The following is a 23659-nucleotide window of genomic DNA, read 5'->3' as shown; positions in this document are numbered from 1 at the left end:
ACCAGAGAATAGATGATACCTGTGTTTGCCAAAATGATTTGTAATTCAAGCCCAGTGAGTCCCACTGATGTTGAGAGTCAGAGAGCTCTCCCCTGCTCCAATCCAACATTGATCGTTGGGAACCTAGACCTAGAGCTCAGCTTTGTCGCTGTCCACTCGAGAAACAATAGGGGAATATAGTCCCTGCCTCTACAAAACTAGGAAAGTTGTATCTCTCTAACAATCCGGGAGCCCCTTTTTCTCCCTGACTGGCTCAGGGGGCGGGAGGCGGGGGGAGGGGGGAAGGAAGGGTGTGCCCCGGGGGCAGGGAGAAAGTATTAGCCCAAGACAGACAGATGGCCGGCAACCAGCCAGGCATTTGTTTGCTTCGGTCCATTCACTTGGCCAGATTCTCCAGTCTCCAGTGGCAACTTGGCAATTATAAATGAGAAAAATGTCTTTGAAGTCTCCTGGGATGAAGTGAAGTGAATGTCTTGAAAAGCTCCAGCTTGGGGCTCCAGACCCTCCCCTTCTTTGCAGTGGCCCCGTCTACCTCTAACAGAGCAAGTGGAAGGCGTAGTGACTACAAACGTTCTCTTGAGTCCCTGTTACAGCGAGGGCTTTGTGGCTGCCTCATGAATAAGACGCTAGGAATTAGATTCTGGGAGTAAAACAGTGAGACACTGAAAACGGGAGGCGGAAACCTTCGGAACGCCGCTCATCATTCTGCCACATACAATGACCTTGTGGTTCAGGCAAAGCTGTGGTCATTCAGGGCGACTTCATTACCATATCCTCCTTGTCACACACCAGCAGGCAGCAGACAGTGTTGATTGTGCAACGAAATCTGGCTCAGTGGGATTAGATTTTGGATGAAGACGCTGGGTTTTTTTCAAATGCGAAAGGTTGAAGAGTTCATTTTTGAGGGCTGGCATGGGGGGGTTTGGGAGGGAGACATTCTTAAAGTAGGACAAACGGTTCGTTTAAATTTGCCAAATGATCTAGTTGACCCTCCGTTGCCTAGAGTTTTCCTGTGGCTATTTTGTTAATGTAACCTAAAAAGGACTTTGCTATCACAGATCTCTTCTGTATCCTTCCATTACTTGTCTTGTGTTTCCAACTGTTCCTTTTGCCCATCTTCCCTGAATTCACTAGATTGCTGGCCCTCTTCTCCACCTTCCTTCCCTGGTGACAATTGCTACCATTGTTTTCTTTCAGCCTCCACTTGTCTCTTAATAGCTTCAAGACCAAACAGTTGCTTTTTCCTGAGTTTCCCAAATGCATAACTTAATGATTTGTTTTTTTCTAGTGTGAGAATTTTTAAAAATATATATACTGTATTAATTTCTATGTCAGACCCCAATCAATTCTTGTGTCAGGGTCCTAGATTAGAAGGGCTTTCTCCAGTCTACTGCTTTGGGGATTCTCTTTGCTCTTGGGAAATCCAAGGAACATTTTCTTTTGAACAAAACCTAGTTCATTGATAATGAAGATAATGATTCTCTTCCTGCCTACATGATCTTCACCTATGAGGTGAGGAAGGGGGTGAGAGTTTGATAGACTACCACCTAATTAGCTATTTACCAATTAGAAATGTTCAAGGGAGGGGCTGAATAACGAGGTCCTAAAACTGTATTTTTAGATCTGCCCAGAGGAGCTTTGGGATCTTTGGTCATTTAAGGAGGCCACTGAACTATCACTTTATTGGTTATATGCTAGCCTAATCAATAAATTGATATTTTTGCCAAAAACCAGTCTCTAAAATAATGTTAATCATTACACTAGAGTAGAAATATCTGAAGCTTTGCTTGGGCATGTGCCTTGTACTTTCTGTTCCCTATATATTATGATAGCCGTGTTGTAGAAAGAACTCTTTAATCCACCTTGTTCCCAAGAAATTCTGAAACCCTTCATGAATCAGTTTTGGCCATGTACCTTTCTTTAGTCTACATTTACAGATGCTAGCTAGGTCCCCAACTCTTCCTGGTGTTTTTATGTTTTAAAGAGATTGCTTTAACTATGCATAGAAAAATTATTTTTCCAAAAAAAAGGACCTCCTCCTTAAAACCTCTCATTAGATAAAAGGTCTTGAGAGCACAGGAAGAAATATGATTTCATCATCTGGAGGAAATAAAATTGTTTTTAGCAAAGAGCCAGAGATTTCCAAGAAGATATTGCCCTTTGCAAGGAACACTGTGGTACTCAATGGATAAAACAGTCATAGGTTGAAGATTAATTTTTTTAACTATTAGTAAGGAGATGAGAGTACACACATGGTATGGTGAAAGACAGTATCTTTTTAAAATAATAAATAGTGTTTTAAGATATAGTACCAGTAGTCTTATCTTAGAGCTGGTTTGAGAGGAGCAGCTAGACAGCACAGCAGATAGATTATTGGACTTGGAAGCCTTAAGTTTAAATCCAGTCTCAGACAGTTACTATCTGTGTGACCTTGAGCAAATCAGTAAACCTCTGCCTACCTCAGAATATTCATCTGTATAACAGAGATAATGATAGCTCCTACTTCCCAGGGTTGTTGCAAGAATGAAATGATGTTGTATGTGTAAGGCGCAAACTTTAAAGAGCTATATAAATGGTGTGTGTCTATTATTATTATAAGGAAAGAGTCCATATAGTATAATCTGTATAGTGAGGAAAAAATGGCAGGAGCAAGTGGTGGTAGTTATCTACCAGTAAAAGCTTAATAACATTCTGAAATATTGAATGAATGAATGAATAAGTGAGTGAGTATAGGGCTCCATCACAAAGAGAGGTCTAAAGCAGGAGTCGCTGGAAGAGAAGATGCGGCAAGTCACCTAATTTCTCTGGGCAATCATTTTCCCCATCTGTAAAATGAAAAGCTTGGACTAAATGATCTCTAAGATATCTTCACTAGCTAATCTATGATCTTCATTGACCCAGTATTCACCCTTTTGGAGTGGCTCCCACTCAAAAATGGGCTTAACTTAAGACAGGCAGGATGGGAAAGTCCATAGTAATTCATGTGTTCTAGATTGTCAGGGGCATGAGCAAGAAGGCCAAGGGGAGACATACCAGCCTTCTCTTATTTATTTGATTTATTCGATGTATTTTATGTCTAATTAAATCTTTTCTTTGCTATCATTTTTAAAGTAGGTATCACAAAAGCACATTTGCTTTGTTTTTTGTTCTATTCTGTCTTGTTCTGAACTTTTTTGTTTCCTTCTATATATTTTATGTCATATTTGATACTATTTTTTGTTATTTCCATAGCTTTCTATTAATCATTCCACTCCCAAATTGAAGCCATCCCTTAAAATATATCAATATAGTCACACAAAACACACTCCAAGGAGCAGCTAAGTGGCTCAGTGGATAGAGAACCAGACCTGGAAATGGGAGATCCTGGGTTCAAATGTGGCCACAGACACTTTCTAGCTACATGACCCTGGGCATGGCACTTGACCCCAGTTGCCTAGCCTTTCCCCTCTTCTGCCTGAGAACCAGTTTGGTTCTAAACTGCATCTCTTAGAGTCCATACATTTCTTTTACCTATTCTTTGTTGCCTCAGACACCCCTAGAAGTCATAATCAATACTTAGTATTGGTTGTAAGGCAGAACATAAGAGTTTAAAAAACAAACACACACACACACAACCCAAGCCAATCCAGTCCAATAAATAATAAAACAAATCAACGCATTAACCACATCTTAAAATGTGGCTCCTTTTGAAGCTGGTCTCTAGACACACCAACTTTCTCATTGCCTGTTATTCTGACTAATGATTAATTCTTTCTGCAATAGCTGCATCTCTTAGACTTGACATTTCTTTTACCTGTTCTTTGTTGCCTCAGACACCCCTACAAGTCATAATTTTATGTACCCCCACCCCAGCTGCAGCTCACAAGTGATTTGAGCTTTACTTTTTAAACAGAATGTTTGAAAGTTTGCTCACGCTATCATTTCTTCTGTGATGATGGCTGCTGCATTGACATCACGCTGGCTTGTGATGGAGTGGATCAATGCCCTGATAGATCTGATGAAGCTTTTTGCCAGAGTGGTGAGTAGCTGGGAGGGAGGACCCTTGGGGTTGGGACTTAGCAGACCCAGAAACAGATTCACAGTACAAATACCTGCATGATTATTTATTCGTTCATTTTATTCAAAGATATTTTATTTTCTCAATTACACATAATAAAAATTTTCAGCATGCATTTTCTAAAATTGTAAGTTCCAAATCATCTCCCTCTTGTGCTTCCCTCCCCCTATTCAGAGATGGTAAGCAATTTTATCTGGGCCATATATGTGTTATCACTGCATGTTTATCTAGCAAAAAGTAACTTTTTTTCAGAAAGAGGTTGGGTCAGGTTTTTCATCTTGGTGTTATTTGGGCACTTCACAATAATAGCAACAATTGACATTTGTATAATGCTTTCAAGTTTTGCGAAGCACTCCCCATGTAATATCTCATTTGAACTTCACAAAATTCCTGTAACGTTGGTATTACTTTTGGGCAGCTAGATGGCATATTGAATAGAGTACCTGATATGGCAGTGCATATCCTGGGCAAGTCACTTAACCTCTGTTTGTCTCAATTTCTTCATCTATAAAATAGAGATAATAATAGCACCCACTTCCCAGGGCTGTTGCAAGGATCAAAAAGTGTTTAGTGCAGTGTTTGGCACATACTAAGAGCTATATAAATGTTAACTATTGTTATTATTATTATTATTATTTCATTAAAGGTTAAGAAACTGAGACTCAAAGAACTTATGTGACTTGCTGATGGTTACACAGTAGTTAGATTCTGAAGCAATATTTGAGCCCAGGTACCTCTAATTCCAAAACCAGTTTTCTATCCACTATGCCACCCTGGCTCTCATACCTGCATTATATTAATAGTAGGTACTTAATAAATGTTTTATAATAATATATAATTTATATATAATAATGATAAATAACATTTGTATCACTTGGTGGAATTGCTTATCAGCTCCAGAAGTGGGGAGGGAAGAGAGGAAGGATAGAAAATAAATCATGGAACATGGAAAAATATTTTTTAAAAACAAATAAATCTGAAAAAATAAATAACTGTTCATTGACTTGAAAAAATTTTAAATGAAAGTAAGGCTCTTTATCAAATTCAAATAATAGTCTAATTCAAGGATTTCCCACATATTTGATGCTGCAACATCCCATCACTGATTGATGTTTCAGTGCTGTCTTTTCTGAAATAAAAGGTGCTCATAGCATATACTTTTTGAAAACTTAGAAGCATTTATTTTCTCTCCCTCTTAGTTTCTTCCCATTAGAGAAATAATAATAGCAAAATCCTTGTGCATAATCAAGATATGCATAGTCAAGCAAAAAAAAAATCTGACAACTAATCATTTATCTTCATTCATTCAGTGAGTCCTGGCCGAAAAACAATAACTCATGCAGCTGCAAGTCCAGCCCAGCAAAGAACTGTGGGATTGACTGAAGATTCAGACAGAAGTCTCCCTTCACAAAACAGCCAGAAAGCCACAAGGAAACAGCTGCTTTCATCAGCCAATGCAGTCAAGAGTAACCATTCAGTCTCTCAGGGACCAAAGAATCAAATGAGTGCTTTAATGCCAGGTAAGGGCTTATAACTGTAATTTAAAATTTTTTTTTAATTTTTCCATTGCTACATGATTCATTTTTTCTCATTCCCCTCATCCCTACCCCCTCCTGGAATTGGTGACAAGCAATTCCACTGGGTTATACAAAAATAATCACTCAAACCCCATATAATTGTCATTTTTAAAAAATTTTAACATTAATCATTTTCAACACAAATATTTCCTTATACAAAGAACAAGAAAAAGAATCATATAGAAAACTGAATTTCTGTTACCTCTGATTTTTAAAGTCTATATTAAATTTTAAAAGGGAATAATAAAACCTTCTATTTGTTATGTCCCTTTCTGAGTTTCTTTTTGTTTTCTTCTAAGCATTCTCCAAAAATGTTTTATGGAGGAGCTTTTTAAAAAAATTTCTATCACTATCCACTCAGCCCAAAGTAGAAGCCCTTCCTTGTAACAAATAGCTATAGTCAAGAACAACAAACCAACACATTAACCATTCCCAAAATTATGTATCTCACAGAGAACCACCTTAAGTCAATGAGAGTCTTCTCATGTTGTTCTTCAATCATTTTCAGTCATGTTCAATTTTTCATAACCCCATTTGGAGCTTTCTTTGCAAAGATACTTTCCTTCTCTGGCTAATTTTACTAATAAGGAAACTGAGGCAAATAGAATTAATGACTTGGCCATGTAAGTGCCTGAGTCCAGATTAGAACTCAGGAAGATGAGTTTTCCTGACTCTAGGTCCAGGACTCTATCCACTGTGCCACCTGGCTGCCATATTTCCCTGAACTCACCATATTTCTTATTTCTTATGGCACAATATTCCACTAAATTCATACATTTGTGCAGCCATTCCCCCATTTGTGGGCACCCTTTATTCTTTCAGTTCTTAGCTGAACCAAAAAGTACTGCTATAAATACTCTTATATGAGTCCTTTCCCTTTATCTTTGGCCTCCTTAAGTCATATGTAAAATATATATTAAGACAAAGTCTCTAGATCAAAGAGTATATACAATTTAATGACTTAAGGAGGCCAAAACTATTGAGTTGTTCTCCAAAAAAAAGCAAAAATGCATATTGCAATGGATAAATCTTAATTCACAATTGTTTTATACTTGGAAAATGGTTAGTAGAAATCAGACTATAGTTAAGGTTAAGAGATCAACCTAACAGAGTACAATTGTAGAGTCTTAAGAATTGAAGGGAACTTTGGAGACGAACTGGTCTAAGTCCTTGTCCTTTAAAACATCCAGCTTCTATTTAAACATGCCTAGTAGCAAAAAGTTCACTGTCTTATAAGGCTATTCATTTCAATTTTTAATAAATCTAACTCAACAATTGCTTAAAGTATAGTTTATAATTCTTGTCTAGGTGTCCCCAAAACAGAGAGTAAAAGAAATACTCAGTATACAATATCAACCAGATATGGGACAGCTACTTTATTCTTGAACACAGAAGAATTACCAAAAACAGGAAACTCAGAAGCATACATTAACAGAGCAAATTAAGCAGGATTTGGAATCAATAAATTTACAAATTAGGAAACAGCATTAAACAAATTTTTAAAATTCAGTAACAACTTTTAACTACAGTAACACTCTTCTGAGCAGCTGATGCTTAACTATATCAGAACATAAAGCAATTTTAATTACTAATTAGGCATTTTGCATTTCACCTCAACTCAAAATTATCCTTACAGTGACCAGTCATTCAAGGCGCTAGAGTAGTCACTAGAGACCACCCTGCTGCTCTCATTCAGCTCTTACTTTTCATGGGAACTTTAGAACCCTTTAACTCACCTCCAATCTTGGACATGCCCACCTCAATATTCACAGTAAGATTAGAAAAGAACAAACAGAAAAAGGGCAAAGGAAGCTATGGACCTGCTGCAAACTCACCTCCTTATGGCTTTCTGCATTAGTTGCTGTGTAGACATGGTCACTACAATAAATACCCAAGGAGGAGACCCATCTTTCTCCATTCTTCACGGGAGCCACACAATGCTACATGGAGAATCATAGCCAAGGGACTTCTCAAGGATTGCAAAGTCCTTTCAGTTCTGCCATATGTCCAGAAGAAGGAAAGAAATTCATCATCTCTAATTAGTGCTCATATCCTTGGAGTTCTCAGAAGTTTCCAAGGGAGCTCTGAGCGCATATTTATCAGAAAGGATCTATAGACCAATTCAACCTCTACTATGCTATGATCCCATGAACTAAAATGTATGCATTTTTCTGTATTTCATTCTATCCAACTGCTTATCAAATGAGTATATAGAAATCTTCCTCAAACTTATTTTACCATCATAAAATGATCACCTATGTCAGTGATTCATTTTCAAATCCATGCTTAAACTTCAGAAATATTTAATTTTCCTACTAGTTTTTTCGGCCGTAAAATTAGAGCTGGCAGGGTCTCAATGATCTCATTCAGCTCAAAAGTTATGCAGTTCTCCAAAAACATAAATATCCATTTATATTGTTCAAATATCATGATTCTGCCAAAAAAATTCTCATTTCTTGTAGTGCTGATGTTAGTGTAATGGTTTTATCACTCAAAAAATAAAATATCCCATTTCTATCCACATTTGTAAATGTATCTTCAGCATTCACATCTCATATAACATTTTTTGAAAATCTCTGTATATATTTACATACCTTAGCAAATATATATGCATGGAATGGGTAGATTATGCGTAGAACTTCTTTTTTTGGTAGCTAAAATCACAGATTCCTTAAATCTTAGAGCCAGAAGTCAATTTAGAGGCCAGGAAAGCTAACCTCATTTTATAGATGAGGAAAGTAAGACCTACAGAATTTAAACTGCTTATAAAACATGACAACTGCCTACCATGGACAAATGTATCTGATTAAATACATTCTTATAAACATTAGGGTTTATTTCAGTCAGTTTATTAAATTTTGAAGGATACACATAAAAGAAGTGAAATTGGAAAGGAGTAGGAAACTGAATTTTTTGATTGAGTTAATAAAGGAAATATTAAGAAAAGTATCTTATCTCTTGTCACTCCCTGAGGTAGGGAAATGGGGGTAGAGGAAGAGGAGCCAGAAATTCTGTATGTGTCAAGGAATACTTCCAAAAAACACTCACATATTAGGCTGCATTAATATAGAGTCCAGAATATGGAAGATGATAATCTCATTATATTCCGCCCCAGTCAGCCCCATTTATGTAGTATTAGTGTTTAGTATTGTACCACTTTTAGGAAAGAATGTAAAGAAACCAAAGTTTGCCCAGAGGAAAGTGCCCAGGTTAGTGAGAGAAATAAAAATGTGCCCTACTAGAATTCACTGAAGAAAACGAAGTTGTTTGGTTTGGTAGACTTAGGGCAGACATCACAGCAGCCTACAATTGTTTGAAAAGTTGACCTGTGGATGAGAGATTATTCTTCTGCCTGGGTTCAGAGAATGGAACTAGGAACAGTGGGTGGAATTGCAGAGAAGCTAAATTTGAGCTGGATGTAAATAAAATTATACAGCTGATTAAGAAGGCAATTGGTTGTTCCTCCATGAATGACCCATTTGTCAGACATTGGACAAGGTGTACAACAGCTCTGGTTGAGAGATCCCTTCCAACGCTGAGACTGCAATTCTGTAATATGACCTTTGTTGTTCACTCATTCTTTTCCTCAGCAATAGCTTTCCTCAGCAAAACTTTTATAGTCATTGCTTAGGGATAATTTTGGGTACAAGTAACAAGGACATTTTTTTTAAATCCTCCTCATCATTAGGGAAATGAAAACATTGTAGAATAAGAATACTAAACCAAATTTATATAATGCCTTAACATTTGCAAAGAACTTTCCTCACAACACATCTGTGAGGTAAGTATACAAGTATTATTATCTTCATTTTACAGATTAGAAAACTGAGGCCAAGAAGTTTAAGTGACTTACCCTTGGTCACAGATCTAGTAACTGTAAAAGCTGGGATTTGAAGCCACATCTCTCCTGATCCCAAGACACTATTTCTACATCATGCTACCTCTCACTAAATATATTGTGGTTTTACACACTTAGATTGTGATCACTTAATTTAGTTATTTAATGTTAAATCTTCATTTGAAGATCATCAATTTGTTCCCCAAGCCATCTGGGTAAGCAGGATTCTGAGAGGTGAGTAGAAGGTCATCACTCCCAATCACTCTCTTTTTTTTGTTTATATTTTATTTTTTTTAATTATTTCTTATTATTTTTAGGAAAGGTCCTTCTATTCCTATACCTTCTAGTATTTTCAGGAGGAATGGGTGTTGTATTTTGTCAAACGCTTTTTCAGCATCTATTGAGATAATCATGTGATTTTTGTTTATTAGCTTGTTGATATAGTCAATTATGTGGATGGTTTTCCTAATGTTGAACCATACTTGCATTCCTGGTATAAATCCCACCTCATCATGATGGATAACCCTCTTGATCACTTGCTGGAGTCTTTTTGCTAGTATTCTGTTTAAGATTTTTGCATCTATGTTCATTAAGGAAATTGGTCTGTAGTTTTCTTTCTCTGTTTTTGATCTACCTGGCTTTGGAATCAATACCATATTTGTGTCATATAAGGAATTTGGTAGGACTCCTTCTTTGCTTGTTATATCCAATCACTGTCATATAATAAATGAAGAAGCTATGCCTACTTTTTAAAATCAGAAATAAAATATTCCAGTAGCAGTTATTTATTTTCTCTTTTCATCTATATCTCTTTGAATGACTTAGGGGGATAGTTCATAGATTCAAAGATTATTTTATTATAAAGTCTGGAAGTTGGGATATTCATTAATGGTTCAATGTTAAGTTGGAAGGCAGTCTTGTGCCCCAAAAATCTGTACTTGGTCCTGTACCGTTTAACATTTTTATCAGTAACTTCAACAATGGCATAGAGGGCATCCTTACCAATGGCACAAAGCTGAGAGCAATAGCTAAACCCTGGGTCACAGAGTCAGGTTAGAGCATTGGATGAAATCTCATAAAAGGAAATTTAATAGGGATAAATATAAATAAAGTCTTCTACTTGGGTTCAAAAATATCACCATCATAATGCGATATCAGAGAGGTGTAACAAGACACCAGCTCATCTGAAAAAGATCGGGAGTTTTAGTGTCTGCAAGTACAACATTTATCAATGTTGTAGATTATGTGTCATATAATATTACATGGCAGCCAAGAAAATGAAATCTTAGACTGCATTAAGAGAGATTTACTGTCCAGGACAAATCAGTGAGAGTCTGTCCCATATAAGGATTATTTGAAGAAACTAGGGATATTTAGTCTGGAGGAAAGATGATCCAGTGGGTACATAATGACTGCACTCTCTCATATGGAAGGCAAATTAAACTTGTCCAGCTTGCCCTCAAGCAAAATAGGTTTTTTTTTTCAGGCAACATAATTAGGTTCAATGAGGGAAAATATCAAAATGACAGATTTAGCTCTGACATAAGGAAAAAATTCTTAACCATTAGAACTGTGCAAAAGTGCTAGAATCAGCTTCTTTGGGAGAGCATAAGTTATTCCTTTATAGAAGATCTTCCCACAAAGTACTTGGCTCAGTCTTTGGCAGAAGAGCTTCTTGATAAATACAGGCTGGACTAAGTTGTTCCCTTCCAATTCTGATAATCTATGGAATTCTGGAAGCTCAGACATTATCTATCCTAACCAGCAGCCCTATCATGAATCATATAGACAATATACCCTACAAAATGATCTTCCAGACTCCACTTGAAGTCCTGAAAAGCCATGGAGGGTCTGCAATCTGCTTTGCGGGATTAGGTATTTTTCTTTCTCTTATTATACTTGTATGTACACCATGAATGCTAGCGAAGCTGAATGCATAAATTAAAAGGAGAAGAGAGTCCTTTTGTTGCTGGATAAAGTCCTTTGATTGTCTGGGCTGCCTTGTGTTTATCCTCTGTGAGAAGGCATGATCACCAAGAAGCTGTTGGACTTCACTTTATAATAGCTGACACTGCACAGTATGTGATCTGTTCTCTCATTAACACTTTTTATCTGACCTGGCCAAGAGAAAGCAAAGCTGATCTCTGAGACAACTAGGATCTGTTTTATATATATACACAAATCAGTTCTTTTTCATTTGTAACTTGGTTAACTTTGGCCTTTTCAAATCCAATTCTATAAATTGAGGCAAAATTTACATGTCAAGTTACAAGGTTCTGTTTAAGTTTTCATTAATTCAACTGTTTAAAAGCATAAATGCTGACATTCTTAGCCTGGGATCTGTGTTTTGCTTTGCAAACCTGAAAGTGCTACGAACAAAGGTTTTTGTTTGGTTATTTTTAATATTTTGATCATTGATTTTCAGTTAAACCAGTTTCCCTTGTAATCTCATTTCTTTTATGTATTTAAAACATTGCTCTAAGAAGGGACCCATGGGCTTACCACACTGCCAAGGGGGTGGTCCATGACATTAAAAAGGTAAAAATCCTCTGTACTAGAGCTTGGAGGTATCTAGAGTAATTATATACAAAATATATGGCTTGTGAGATTGTTCGTTGACCAAGATAGGTTGCCTATCATGTAATTCCTTCAACTCAAGTGCCTGTGAGATTTTGCACAGTGGTTCTCATCATATTGGACTTCCTGTTTCCTTGCTTAAAGAAATTAAAAGATGGCATTTCTGAGAAAGGTAGATTTAATTTATGGGAATGTTACAAAAACCATAGTCACATGGGACTCTCTGGTACCCATAGTCCCTGATTTAAAGTACTGGAATTATTGCCTCTCTATCTTGGAAAAAGCATTTTAGTTCTCAAGTAGATAAATGACCACATAACAGCCAATTCATTTATCACTATGAAAGAAATCAAATTTTTTTGCTGATAGAAAAACAGCTCTTTCTACAAGTTTGTTTGAAGGAAAGTGGGCATTAAGATCTGTGTCAATAGTCTACCTCAGTGATAATGGTCTTGTGAACAAATATAATAAATCATAACCAACGGATGTCAATATTAGGCATTACTTCTGTACATAATCCAATGTCGGGCTCTGAGGAGTAGAAAGCAAAATTAGTTCTTGCTTTTTCCAAGTTTCTGGACATGTATCTATTTGTATTTTTCAAAGTCTATAAATATAATAATTTATCACTTTTCAGGGTAACAGGTGCAGGCAAAGAGATACCAAGATACATTCATTCATCTTTCCCAAATCATCTTTTAGTTTTGGAAAAAATGATGCTTTTATTTTGTCAAAGATAGAGTGTCCTCAACATTCTGATGCCATAAAAAGATTACCGTATAAACAGCCTTGTAGACAAGCATGAAAAAATTTTATCAAAATTGTTATATTTTTATTGGCTGCTCTCTTCCTCTGAATACATGCTAGTAATTAATACAATAAATAAATGCATTATTAATTAAATTAATTAAACAAACTTAATACAATAAATAGTATTATTAGGACTTATTAGTATTATGTGAGTAGTCTTATTAAAAGGAAACTAGTCATTTCAGTAGATAGAGTACTGGGCCTATCAAGAAGAACTGAGCTCAAATATGGCCTTAGATACTAACTGTAAAAATCCTGAGCCTCTTTCTGCTTAGTTTCCTCCTCAGTAAAGTTGGGATGATAATAGCACTTATCTACCAGTGTTGTTGTAAAGATAAAATGAGATAATATTTATAAGTTACTTTGCAAACCTTAAACTGTTATAGTAATACTAATTATTATTATTATTAACTCTACTCTGGCAAATTGGTAAACTATTTCTCAAGTTGGATAATATCATCATATGACAACTGATCAAAAGGAATTCTATTGTGGATGTTATTTAGTTGTAATAAAACTCAAGTAATAAACCCGATACAACAAAACAACATGGGAATTAAGATTGCTTGTACTAACTCAGAAGCAACATGATACCTAAAGAGAGCTCCTTCCTCGTGATTTTATAGGCACGAAATGTGGCTTGTCAATGAATGATGACAAAATAGAAAGTGTGAAAAGTCAATATCAACATTTCTTGTTTGTACCTCTAATAATAAATGTATTGCCTAAAACAAACTTCTTATTCAAGTGATAGAAAGAACTTCTGGTGAGGGGAAATTCCTGGTGAAGTCATAGCAAATTGTTTCTAATAATATTCATTAGAGAATTGCTGAAGGTCAATTTAGCTATGGGATATCTGAGTGAGCCAGAAGTTCTTTTCAGAATGGCTTTTTCAATTAAAAAAATTAAGTATTCTGATAAATACAGTTTGTTATTGTTCAATCATGTTGGACTCTTTGTGACCCCATTTGGGGTTTTCTTAGCAAAGATGCTGAAGTGTCTGCCTTTTCCTTCTCCAGCTCATTTTACAGATGAGGAGCTGAAGCAAATGGGATTAAGTGACTTGCCCAGGATCACATAGCTAGTAAGTGTCTGAGGTCAGATTTGAACTTAGGTCTTCCTGACTCTAGGCCCAGTGCTCTTTATCCACTGTGCCACCTACCTGCCCAATAAACACAGTGACTAATCATAATTCAGTGCTTAGCAGAGTGCCTGGAAGATAGTAGGTGCTTAATAAATCCTTCTTGGCTCATCGATTCAAGGACTCCAGTAGAAGCATATTACTGACTTCCTGACAGAGAAGTGATAGATTCAGGGTAGAGATCAAGAAACATATTTTTTGGACATAGTCAATGACAGTATTTGTTTTCTCCAAATATGCATATTTGTTGCAAAAGTTTTGTTTTTCTTTTTTTCTTTTCCAAAGTGGGGGAGAAGGCCAAAGGGAGAGAAAATAGATTTTTATTCATTGAAAATAAGTTTAATTTCATATTATTGATAGTTGCATTGGTGTGGTCAAAAACTAAAAGTAAAAAGAATGGTCTTTTTCATGTGAGCTACTATCTAACTGCGCCTCCATTATTCTGTATTTTTGCAGATGGGTTTTTTTTAATCACTTATTTTCTGAAACAGTACTCTCAGAAGTTTCCAATTACCTCTGAATTGTCATGTTTGGTCTTTTCTCAGTCTTTATCCTTCTTGACCTCTTTACTGCATTTAACATTTTTTACCATTCTGTCTTCCTGGATCTTCTTTCTTCTTTGAGGTTTTTTTCTTTTAATATATAGTTCTCTTCTTACCTAATCATTCCTTAGTTTTCTCTGCTGGCTCATTAACCATCTCTCTCTCTCTCTCTCTCTCTCACTCTCGCTCTCGCTCTCTCTCACTCTCTCGCTCTCTCTCTCTCTCTCTCTCTCTCTCTCTCTCTCTCTCTCTCACACACACACACACACACACACACACACACACACACACACACACACATCTCACTGTGAAAGGAGAGAGAGGATAGACCAGGAAGATGATAACTTTATTATTTGTTCTATTTCTTATATTTCTATCTCCAGCACCAACCCCAATGTCCAACACATTGTAAGGGCTTAATAAATGCTTGTTAATTTGGTTACCTACTTTTCTCCTGAGTGGAAGATTATCCTATTAAGCCTCTTTAAAAAAAAAAAAAAGAAAATGAACCATGAGCAAAAGTGCTTTGGTAGATTTGGGCATTTGATTTTTATCTCTCTCATTATTTAAGAAAATGGAGCTTGGGTCCACAGCTGGGTGACCTCATTCATAATTCACTTTGGAAAGTTAAGCAAAGAGTTCCAATGCAAAATAACTCTCAGAAGTCAGTCCAAAAGTGAGTTCCAAAGATCTACAGATAATTTAGCAACCTGACTTTCAGATCAGTCATCTAGCCTTTATGTTTATGTGCCTTCGATAGCCTCTGCAGAATGTTTTGCACATCGCTGATTTCCATCTCCATAAAACCAGCTTTACTCACATACTTCTTTTTTAGAAAGCCATTAATAAGATAAATGCTTAGGAGGTTGCCTGAGATTTACGGGTGTGGAAGTGAAAATGCCCACACAGAACATCCCAAGTATTGATGAGAGAACCATTTATATTGGCAAGGATGGCCTTTCCAACAGACTATATTCAAAATGGAAAGGGAGTAAAGCTTTGTTAACTAACACTTTCCAAATCATTAACAAGTTGAAGTCTTGGGAAAATTCGCAGAACCTGCATGAGTGAGAAAGTGAAAATATATGTACAAATCCATGCTCTGAAGAATAATGAGTAAAGTACTTAAATCTTAATTAAGAAATCAAGATAATCACGTCTTCACCTTGGAAAACACTTGGTAAACTTCAAATAACACAAGTCCATAAGTGAGTTCAAAAGATTTACCAATCTCCATGTAGAGGAAGAATCCATGGAAGCAGAATGGTGTAGTAGAAAAGATAATAAACTTGGGGTCATTAGATCTGAGTTCAACTCTATGTGCTTACTACTTATATCCTATGTAACCAACCTTGAACACCTTTTTGATCTCACTTAATTTCATTTATAAAATAAAGGTGTAGAATTAGATGACCTCCTTGATCAATGACACATGTAAAACCCAGTGGAATTGCATTTCGGCTATGGGAGGGGGTGGGGGGAAGGGAAGGAAAGGAACATAAATCTTATAACAATAGGAAAATATTCTTAATTAATTAAATGAAATTTTCAATCACTAAAAAAAAAGAAGAAGAATTAGATGACCTCTAAATCCCTTCCAGCTCTAAACTATGGATGTTTGTTTATTTTTCTTGTATGGATTGATATTTGCCTTGATGATTACCAAAAAGTCAGCTTGGTGTGGTGGATAGAGAGAGCTGGACTCGAAACCAGGTTCCAAATCCAGCTTCTAACACTGAGCCTCAGAGTTTGAATCTGACACTTAACATGTACTACAGCTGTGACCCAGAGCAAGTCATTTCTCCTAGAAGTGCTCTAAGCAATTCTCTAAGACTATAAGTTACAGAGAAAGTAGAGGGAATTTACTCACCTCAGTAATTCCTATACCAAAGAAATCACAGCTATAGTCCTATCCCTAGATGATATTTTTTATAAGGCTAGATTAAAAACATATACAGTATAATCACATTTTTCTAATTGAATCAGGAAGAATGATTCAGACATAAGAAAATTTTTATAATATGGGGAAATATTTTACAGACTTTCCTCTTAAATTAGGTTCTGAAAATTAGAGGATTTCAATGAAATATGTTTAGCATCCTGAGGTATTTCTTACAATCCTGCAGATATTGAATCAGACCCACTGTTGACTTCCTGGTTGGTTTCTTAAGATCCCAAACCATGCTTGGGTTGCTTAATCCTACAAATTTAGAGGATTAGTCCTCTAGAAGATATCATAAAATCTTGTAAATTTAATATTAGAGATACTTTGGTCTACCAGACTCATCCTACAAATAGGAAAATGAAAACCTAGAGATTGGGAAGGGGCTTTCCCAAGGTCTCACAGGTAGTAAATAGTCCAGCCAGTATAAGAACCCAGGGTTCTTTCTACTTCAAATCCAGGGTTCTTTCTATTGTACCAAGCTGCAGCTTGTACCTGATTACAAATTCCCCTCCACAGCATCTCCAAAAGGCTAACCAACCTCCCATTGAAGACCTTCTAACTCTAAGAAGCCCACCCAATTTTTGGACACCTACAATTGGAAAGTTTTTCCTCATATCAGTCCAAAAATCTACCACTCCAAATGCCCATTCTGTGCTCATATTTCTGCCCTCTGGGACAAACAACACAAATCTACTCTATCTTCTTCATCAGCCCTTCAAAGACTTGAAAATAGTTATCATAGTCCTCTTACATTTTCTCTTCTCTAGTCTAAACATCATAAGTTCCTACAACTTGATATGGTTTCTAGTCATTTCACTATCCTAGTCGACTTCCAGCTTGTGAATGAACCACTCCAGTGTCTAGAGTCAGGAAGACTCATCTTCCTTAATTTAAATCCAGTCTTAGATACTTACTAGCTGTGTGACTCTGGGCAAGTCCCTTAACCCTGTTTACCTCAGTTTTCTCATCTGTAAAATGAGCTGGAGAAGGAAATGGCAAACTACTCCAGTATCTTTGCCAAAGAAAAGCTTGAGTGGAGTCACCAAGAGTTGGACATGACTAAAAAAAAAAACAGAACAACAACAGCAACTCTAGATGTGATTTAAGCAGGGCAGAGTGCACCAGGATGGTCACCTTCTTATTCTAGATACTATGTTTTTCTTAATCTAACCCAAGATCACATTAGCTTTTTTGATGACCATATCATGAATTTTGCAGTCCACTAAAATCCCCATCTTTTTCATATACTATTGCCTAGCTATGTCTCCTATATCCTGCATCTTTACAGTTGACTTTTTTTACTGAACCTGCTTTCTCCAAAGTTACCATTGAAATCATAACCACCACATATATAATGTTCTTAGTTGTCCTTGTTCTTGACCTTAGGTTTTAATAGATGTGGCACTGTTGTCCGCCATTTTTTTCCAGGATACTCTCTGTCCTCAAGTTTTCCTTTTTAAACTCTTACCTTTTATCTTAGAATCATTGCTAAGTTTTGGTTCCAAGGCAGAAGAGCAATAAGGGCTAGGCAATGGGGATTAAGTGACTTGCCCAGGGTCACACAGGTAGGAAGTGTCTGAAATCAGATTTGAACCCAAGACCTCCCATCTCTAGACCAGGCTCTCAATCCACTGAGCCACCCAGCTGCCCTCTCTCTTGAGTTTTTTATGGCACTGTCATCTCCTGGTTCTCCTCCTACTCATCTCACTCCTCAGTCTCCTTTGTTGGCTAATCCATATCTTGACCCCTTATAAGAAAACAATATATTTACCTTCTAGAGCTGAATAACCTACATCCAAGTCATGTACATCAAAGACTATGAAAAATTGTACATAGATATTTCACTTGTAACTGGTGACAAATATCTGCCTGGATTCTTGAGACAATTAGACCCTTCCACTACCAAGTCAGATATGAAAAGAGACTTCAAAAATAGATTATTGGGGACTGCTCGGTGGCTCAATGGATAGAGTCAGATCTGGAGACAAGAGGTCCTGGGTTTAAATCTAGCCTCAGATACTTCCTAGCTATGTGACCCTGGGCAAGTCACTTAACCCCCATTGCCTAGCTCTTACCACTCCTCTACCTTGGAACCAATACACAGAATTGATTCTAAGATGAAAGATAAGGGTTAAAAAAAAGATCATTGTTCCAACATCCTTTTGTTGTTCTCTTTTGTCAAACAGGAGCAGTTTTCCAACAGGCTGCAACAGAGCCATCAACTCACTCTCACTCCGAGCCAGGTTTGCCCATTTTTTTCAATTCCTTGCTATTAATGTGGCCACAAATTGATGTTGTGGGCCATTGGGAGAAAGTGAGGAAAGTGAAGGGCCAAGATGGGGGGGGAGGGAGGAGAGGTTTGGGCTCAGGAAGGAGAGACCATGGGAAGGAAAATGCTTTCTTCTACTATTTAGAGAGATAATGAGGCAGCAGCTTCCCTGGGTTTCTATTTCTACCAGAAGCAAATGAGTGGGAAACATAATCCGTAACCCTGTAAGGCTGAGGCCCCAGCTCTTCCCGAGATTTCAGAGTGTCAGGTTCAAGATCCACAGTGAGTGCATTCCACTATGTGGAGTTTATCCAGATGACAAACTTGTCTTGCCAAGTAGGCCATGACTCAGACCCTATCAGCATACTCACACAGAGAACTCCAGATTGATGCTGAGGGGTTAAAGAAGGCTGAAAATAATTTCATTGTCAATCGCCCATTAACCCTAATGGAAGAAGAAATGAAGGTTCAAAGGGGAAGCCAAGTTTCATTTTTATTAAGAGTAAGCAATAGCCAAAATTCACTGGGATTCAAAAGGTTGAAACAGCAGAGAACAATGGTAGGATGTTGAGCTCCTGGGATCCTGATTATAATTGCTCTGAAGATATTGAGGCTGTTCTGAGTAGAGCTGCTGGAGAAAGCATTCTCTCATGTTAATACTCGTATTTTCAGAACTGAAAAATCAGGGTATCTAAAGAAAATTGTCCATATTTCAGTGCAGGATGAAGCAGTGGATAAGAGGAATAAAGGAGAAGATGAGGGACAAATGCCTAGTGATCTAGGAGATAAAGAAGTATACATAAGATAAGGCCCCTGCCCTCAAGAGGATTACAGTCAAATTAATGAACAAGAACAAATAGAGGACATTTGTAAGGCAGCTGGGGGCACAATGGGTAGAGGACCAAGCCTGGAGTCAGAAAGACTCATCTTCCTGAGTTCAAATCCAGCCTTAGACTGTAGCTGTGTGATTCTGGGCAAATCACTTAGCCCTGTTTGTCTCAGTTTCCTTATTTGTAAAATGAGTTGGAGAAGGAAATGGCCAACCACTCCAGTATCTCTACTAAGAAAACCCAAAAAATGAGGTCACAAAGAGTTGGACACAACTGAAAAATTACTGAACAACAATAAAGATAAACTTGTATTCTTCTGACTCTAAAGGCAACTGTGGGCTTGAGGAATAGGAGGAATCTTCATGGAGGAGGTAGACTTTGAAATGGGCCCTGAAGGATGGGAAGAATTTAGATGTGTAGAGAGTAAAGTTTAAGCCAGTTAAACAAGACCCACCCCAATCCAGCACCACTTTATTTTTACAACTTTTCCTCCTTTTTTTCTCCCCTCCACATATTCTACAATACAGCCAAACATGATTGCATAAAACTTACCAAGCATTCCCCACAGCCTTCTGCCTCTGCCTTCTTTCACACTATTGCTGGTGCCTAGAATATCTTCCTTTCTTTTTTTCAAACCCTTACCTTCCATCTTAGAATCAATACCATGTATTGGTTCTAAGGCAGAAGAGCAGTAAGGGCTGGGCAATGGGGGTTACGTGACTTGCCCAGGGTCACATAGCTGGGAAGTGTCTGAGGTCGTATTTGAACCCAGGATCTCCCATCTCCAAACCTGGCTACCCAGATGCCCCCTAAATGTCTTCCTTTCTACTCTTCATCTCTTGAGTTCCTATCATTTCTTATTTTATTTTATTTTTTTAAACCCTTACCTTCCATCTTAAAATCAATACCATGTATTGGTTCTAAGGCAGAAGAGCAGTAAGGGTTAGGCAATGCCTAACTATCCTTTCAAACCAAACTTAGAGGCTACCTCCACCTTTCCAGAGCCTTCTAGATGGTAACAGACTTCGCCCAGGTCCTCACATAGTTCTTTTTTATACCTTGCCAATTGACTTATCATGAAATATGGGGTCAGATAGTTATTTGTGTGTATGTGTCTCATCCTCTTGTTGGACTCCAAACTCCATAAGGAAAGGAGTCACATCTTATCTAAGTCTTATATATCACCTAGTGCCTAGCACAATTTTTTGGATAAAAGTAAAATGAAATAAAAAGTGATTAGATTTTGAATAAAAGGATTAAATGAGAAAATGATTAAATGAATGATGCACTGGACAGGGTATAGGATGAGGAGAAGCATAGAGCTGGGAATAAATACAGTTATATGCTGAAGATAATGAGGAGACCTGCCTGGCAGCAGGAAAGGATACATGTTGAGGAATACTGTGAAATGTGGCATAGCTGAGTCAAATTATAAAGGCACTTGAAAACAAGTCTGAGAAAAATAGATGTCATATGTAGTAGGCTGAACTTTCCATTTTCCACTCAGTTGAAGTGCTCTGAAGGTGTGATTTGCTGCTTAAAGAAAGCAAAAAACCTGTGTGCAAAGCCTTACCTATTCCCTTCCTATGTTTTCTTCATCTGTGATACACTTCATCATGCCAGCAGTGATCTCATTAAAATTTCACAAAGATGATAAATTAGCCGTATCAGCTAATAGCTATTGACACCTCTTCAGCTGACTTTTTTAAATAAAAGAACTCTCTTTTATACTCCTGCAAATCTACTCCTGAGTGCTTTTTCTGTCATTTCAGAAGAGTTTTTTTGTATATATTTACTCAGATTCAGTTACCCTTCCAGATGTCATCTTCTGAAGGGCCATTGCCACTTCAAATATATGTTTATAATTTTTTCCCTCATATAAGTGTATATACACACATACATATACACACATTCACATACACTTGGGATCATAGAACTAGAGCCCAGAGACCATTAGTTCCAACATGTTCATTTTACAGATAAGGAAACTGAGGCCCACAGAGCTTCAATAGTTTCACCAGAGGACAAAGTTAGTAGCCATAAACAACGTGATTTAAAATCAGGACCTCTGATTCCAGAGCTATCTTTCTTTCTAAGATTAAACACCTATATCAAGCCTTGATGTGATAGAATCCATTTGAGGTGGTTCCACTATCAAGACTGATAAAATTTCATCACCATAGACATGCTAGAAGATCATGGAATCTCAAACTGAGAAGAAATCTTAAAGACCCACCTGGTCCAGTTCTTACCTGAACAACAATCTACTCTGCAATTGTTTCTCCAGATGCTATTAGCAGTTGCCTTTGAACTGATTACATCCAGCCCCAGAACACAACAAAGCCTCCTTAAGGAAATCAATAACCATTTTCCAAAAGAGATTAGCCTGGAATAAAAAGTAGATGGAAATGCTGATCCCCCTCATTTCTTCATACAAGTGGATGGACCTCTTGACTTAGTCCATCAATTTACTTCCTGGAGACAGAATGATGGCTTGAGTAAAGCTTTGATTACATTTGGGAAATTGTGAAATGCCTGTAGTGGTCACGAGTTGCTTGCTGTCAAAAAAGAAAATATCTTTCTAACCCCAGTATTCTCTCCATGATGCTCCATGGCAGTGAAATATAGAACAACACAATTTTAGTAATTGCAAGTGACCCAAAAGGCAATAAAAAGATTCATGATAGGTGTGAACGTGAGTTTTAGCCTGCTCACAGTGATAACTTGCACACAAGAAGGGATGCAAAGACATCATCAAAGACATACAATACCAGTAAAGACAATGGGTTAAATCATGTAGCAAGAGTGAAAAATATCAGCTGCACAGCTTGGCATACCTGAAATAATAGAGGAACCACAGGAAGACCTTCAGTATAGCAGGTGGAGCCTCTGTGGAAGGTTAATGAAGACCTGGGCCAGAACTGTACAGATCAAGAGTCATGAAGTGATCATACTCTGCATTGGGAAAAGGAGCATCCACACCAGTGAAATCACACATCCCGCTAGGTGTCTAATTCAATTGTAAGTCGTTGTGAATACTTAAATAGGAAGAATGACAAGAAATAATGTGAAAAGAAGAGAGAAAAAAAAAGAAGAGAGAGAGTTCGCTGCCTGGAAATGATCCTAAGTGTTTGGTAGTCACTCATGACAATTCTCTTCCTCTTCCCTCCTTCCCCAGCCAAAATCTAGATCCCCAACAGTCCAAATTTAAACCAGATAAGCACTTATCTATCTCCTTACCAAAAACGTACCAAATTATACCTTGGGCTCTACCACATTGACTCTAACTAAAGCTCCAGTTATGAATTGTGTAACTGCAGAAAGTGAATAAACCATTTCCCTAATTGAAGAGGGGAGAAAGAATAATCCCCCATGAGGGAGGAGATGGAGACACCAAGACACTGGAGCTGTTTTAGCATGGAGGAAAGATGGCAGAGTGGAGGAAGATCTCTCTCCAGTCCAGCATCTTGTAGCTTCCTATCATTAATTATTCTTGCTTACAAGAATTCTTGCTTACTAGGTTTTGTGAGACTACAAGGATTGTCAAGAACCCTCTAAATTTAGTGCCCTGTTGAAAAGTCTTGGTTGCTACATACTTGTTATAGCTCTGACTCTGGCTTTCTTCCTACCAGGTTTTGAGAGCTAGATTTCCTCTTCCTAAAGACACAATGGTTAAAAACTCAGTTCCTTAGCCTAAATTAATTTTTATATTCTAGTTGTATGACATTGGACAAATAATTTAACCTCTCAGCCTCAATTTCCTATATATAATAATTGATATAATAATGTAATAATGATTATTATTAATATAATTAGTATAATATTAATATAATTGATATAATAATTGATATAATAATATAATAATGATTATTAACAATAATAATAAATAACACATAGTAATAATTAGTAATAAAAAATAACACCTATCTCATGGGATCCAATTAAATAATTGTGGGGAAAGCACTAAGAAAACCTTAAAGCAATATATAAATTTGAGCTGTTGTCATTATTATGATTTATTTCTCCATATTGTTCCCTTTTGTATTTGCCTTTATTGGGGGGGAACTACAGTG

General features: G+C 37.0%; 1 protein-coding gene across 1 annotated transcript in view; it reads left to right on the top strand.

Moving 5' to 3' along the window:
* The window catches only part of LRP11 (LDL receptor related protein 11), an 81412-nt gene that overhangs the window by 49658 nt on the left and 8095 nt on the right, over positions 1-23659 (top strand). Inside the window, exons 4-6 of the mRNA XM_044675463.1 lie at positions 3893-4018; positions 5368-5577; positions 18674-18730. Of these exons, the coding sequence (XP_044531398.1) occupies positions 3893-4018; positions 5368-5577; positions 18674-18730 (393 nt within the window). The remainder of the gene's footprint in view (positions 1-3892; positions 4019-5367; positions 5578-18673; positions 18731-23659) is intronic.

The sequence above is a fragment of the Gracilinanus agilis genome, chromosome 4 (genome assembly GCF_016433145.1).
Source record: "Gracilinanus agilis isolate LMUSP501 chromosome 4, AgileGrace, whole genome shotgun sequence".
NCBI lineage: Eukaryota > Metazoa > Chordata > Mammalia > Didelphimorphia > Didelphidae > Gracilinanus > Gracilinanus agilis.
Note: the sequence above shows the minus strand (reverse complement) of the source record. Positions and strands in the feature narration are given on the sequence as shown.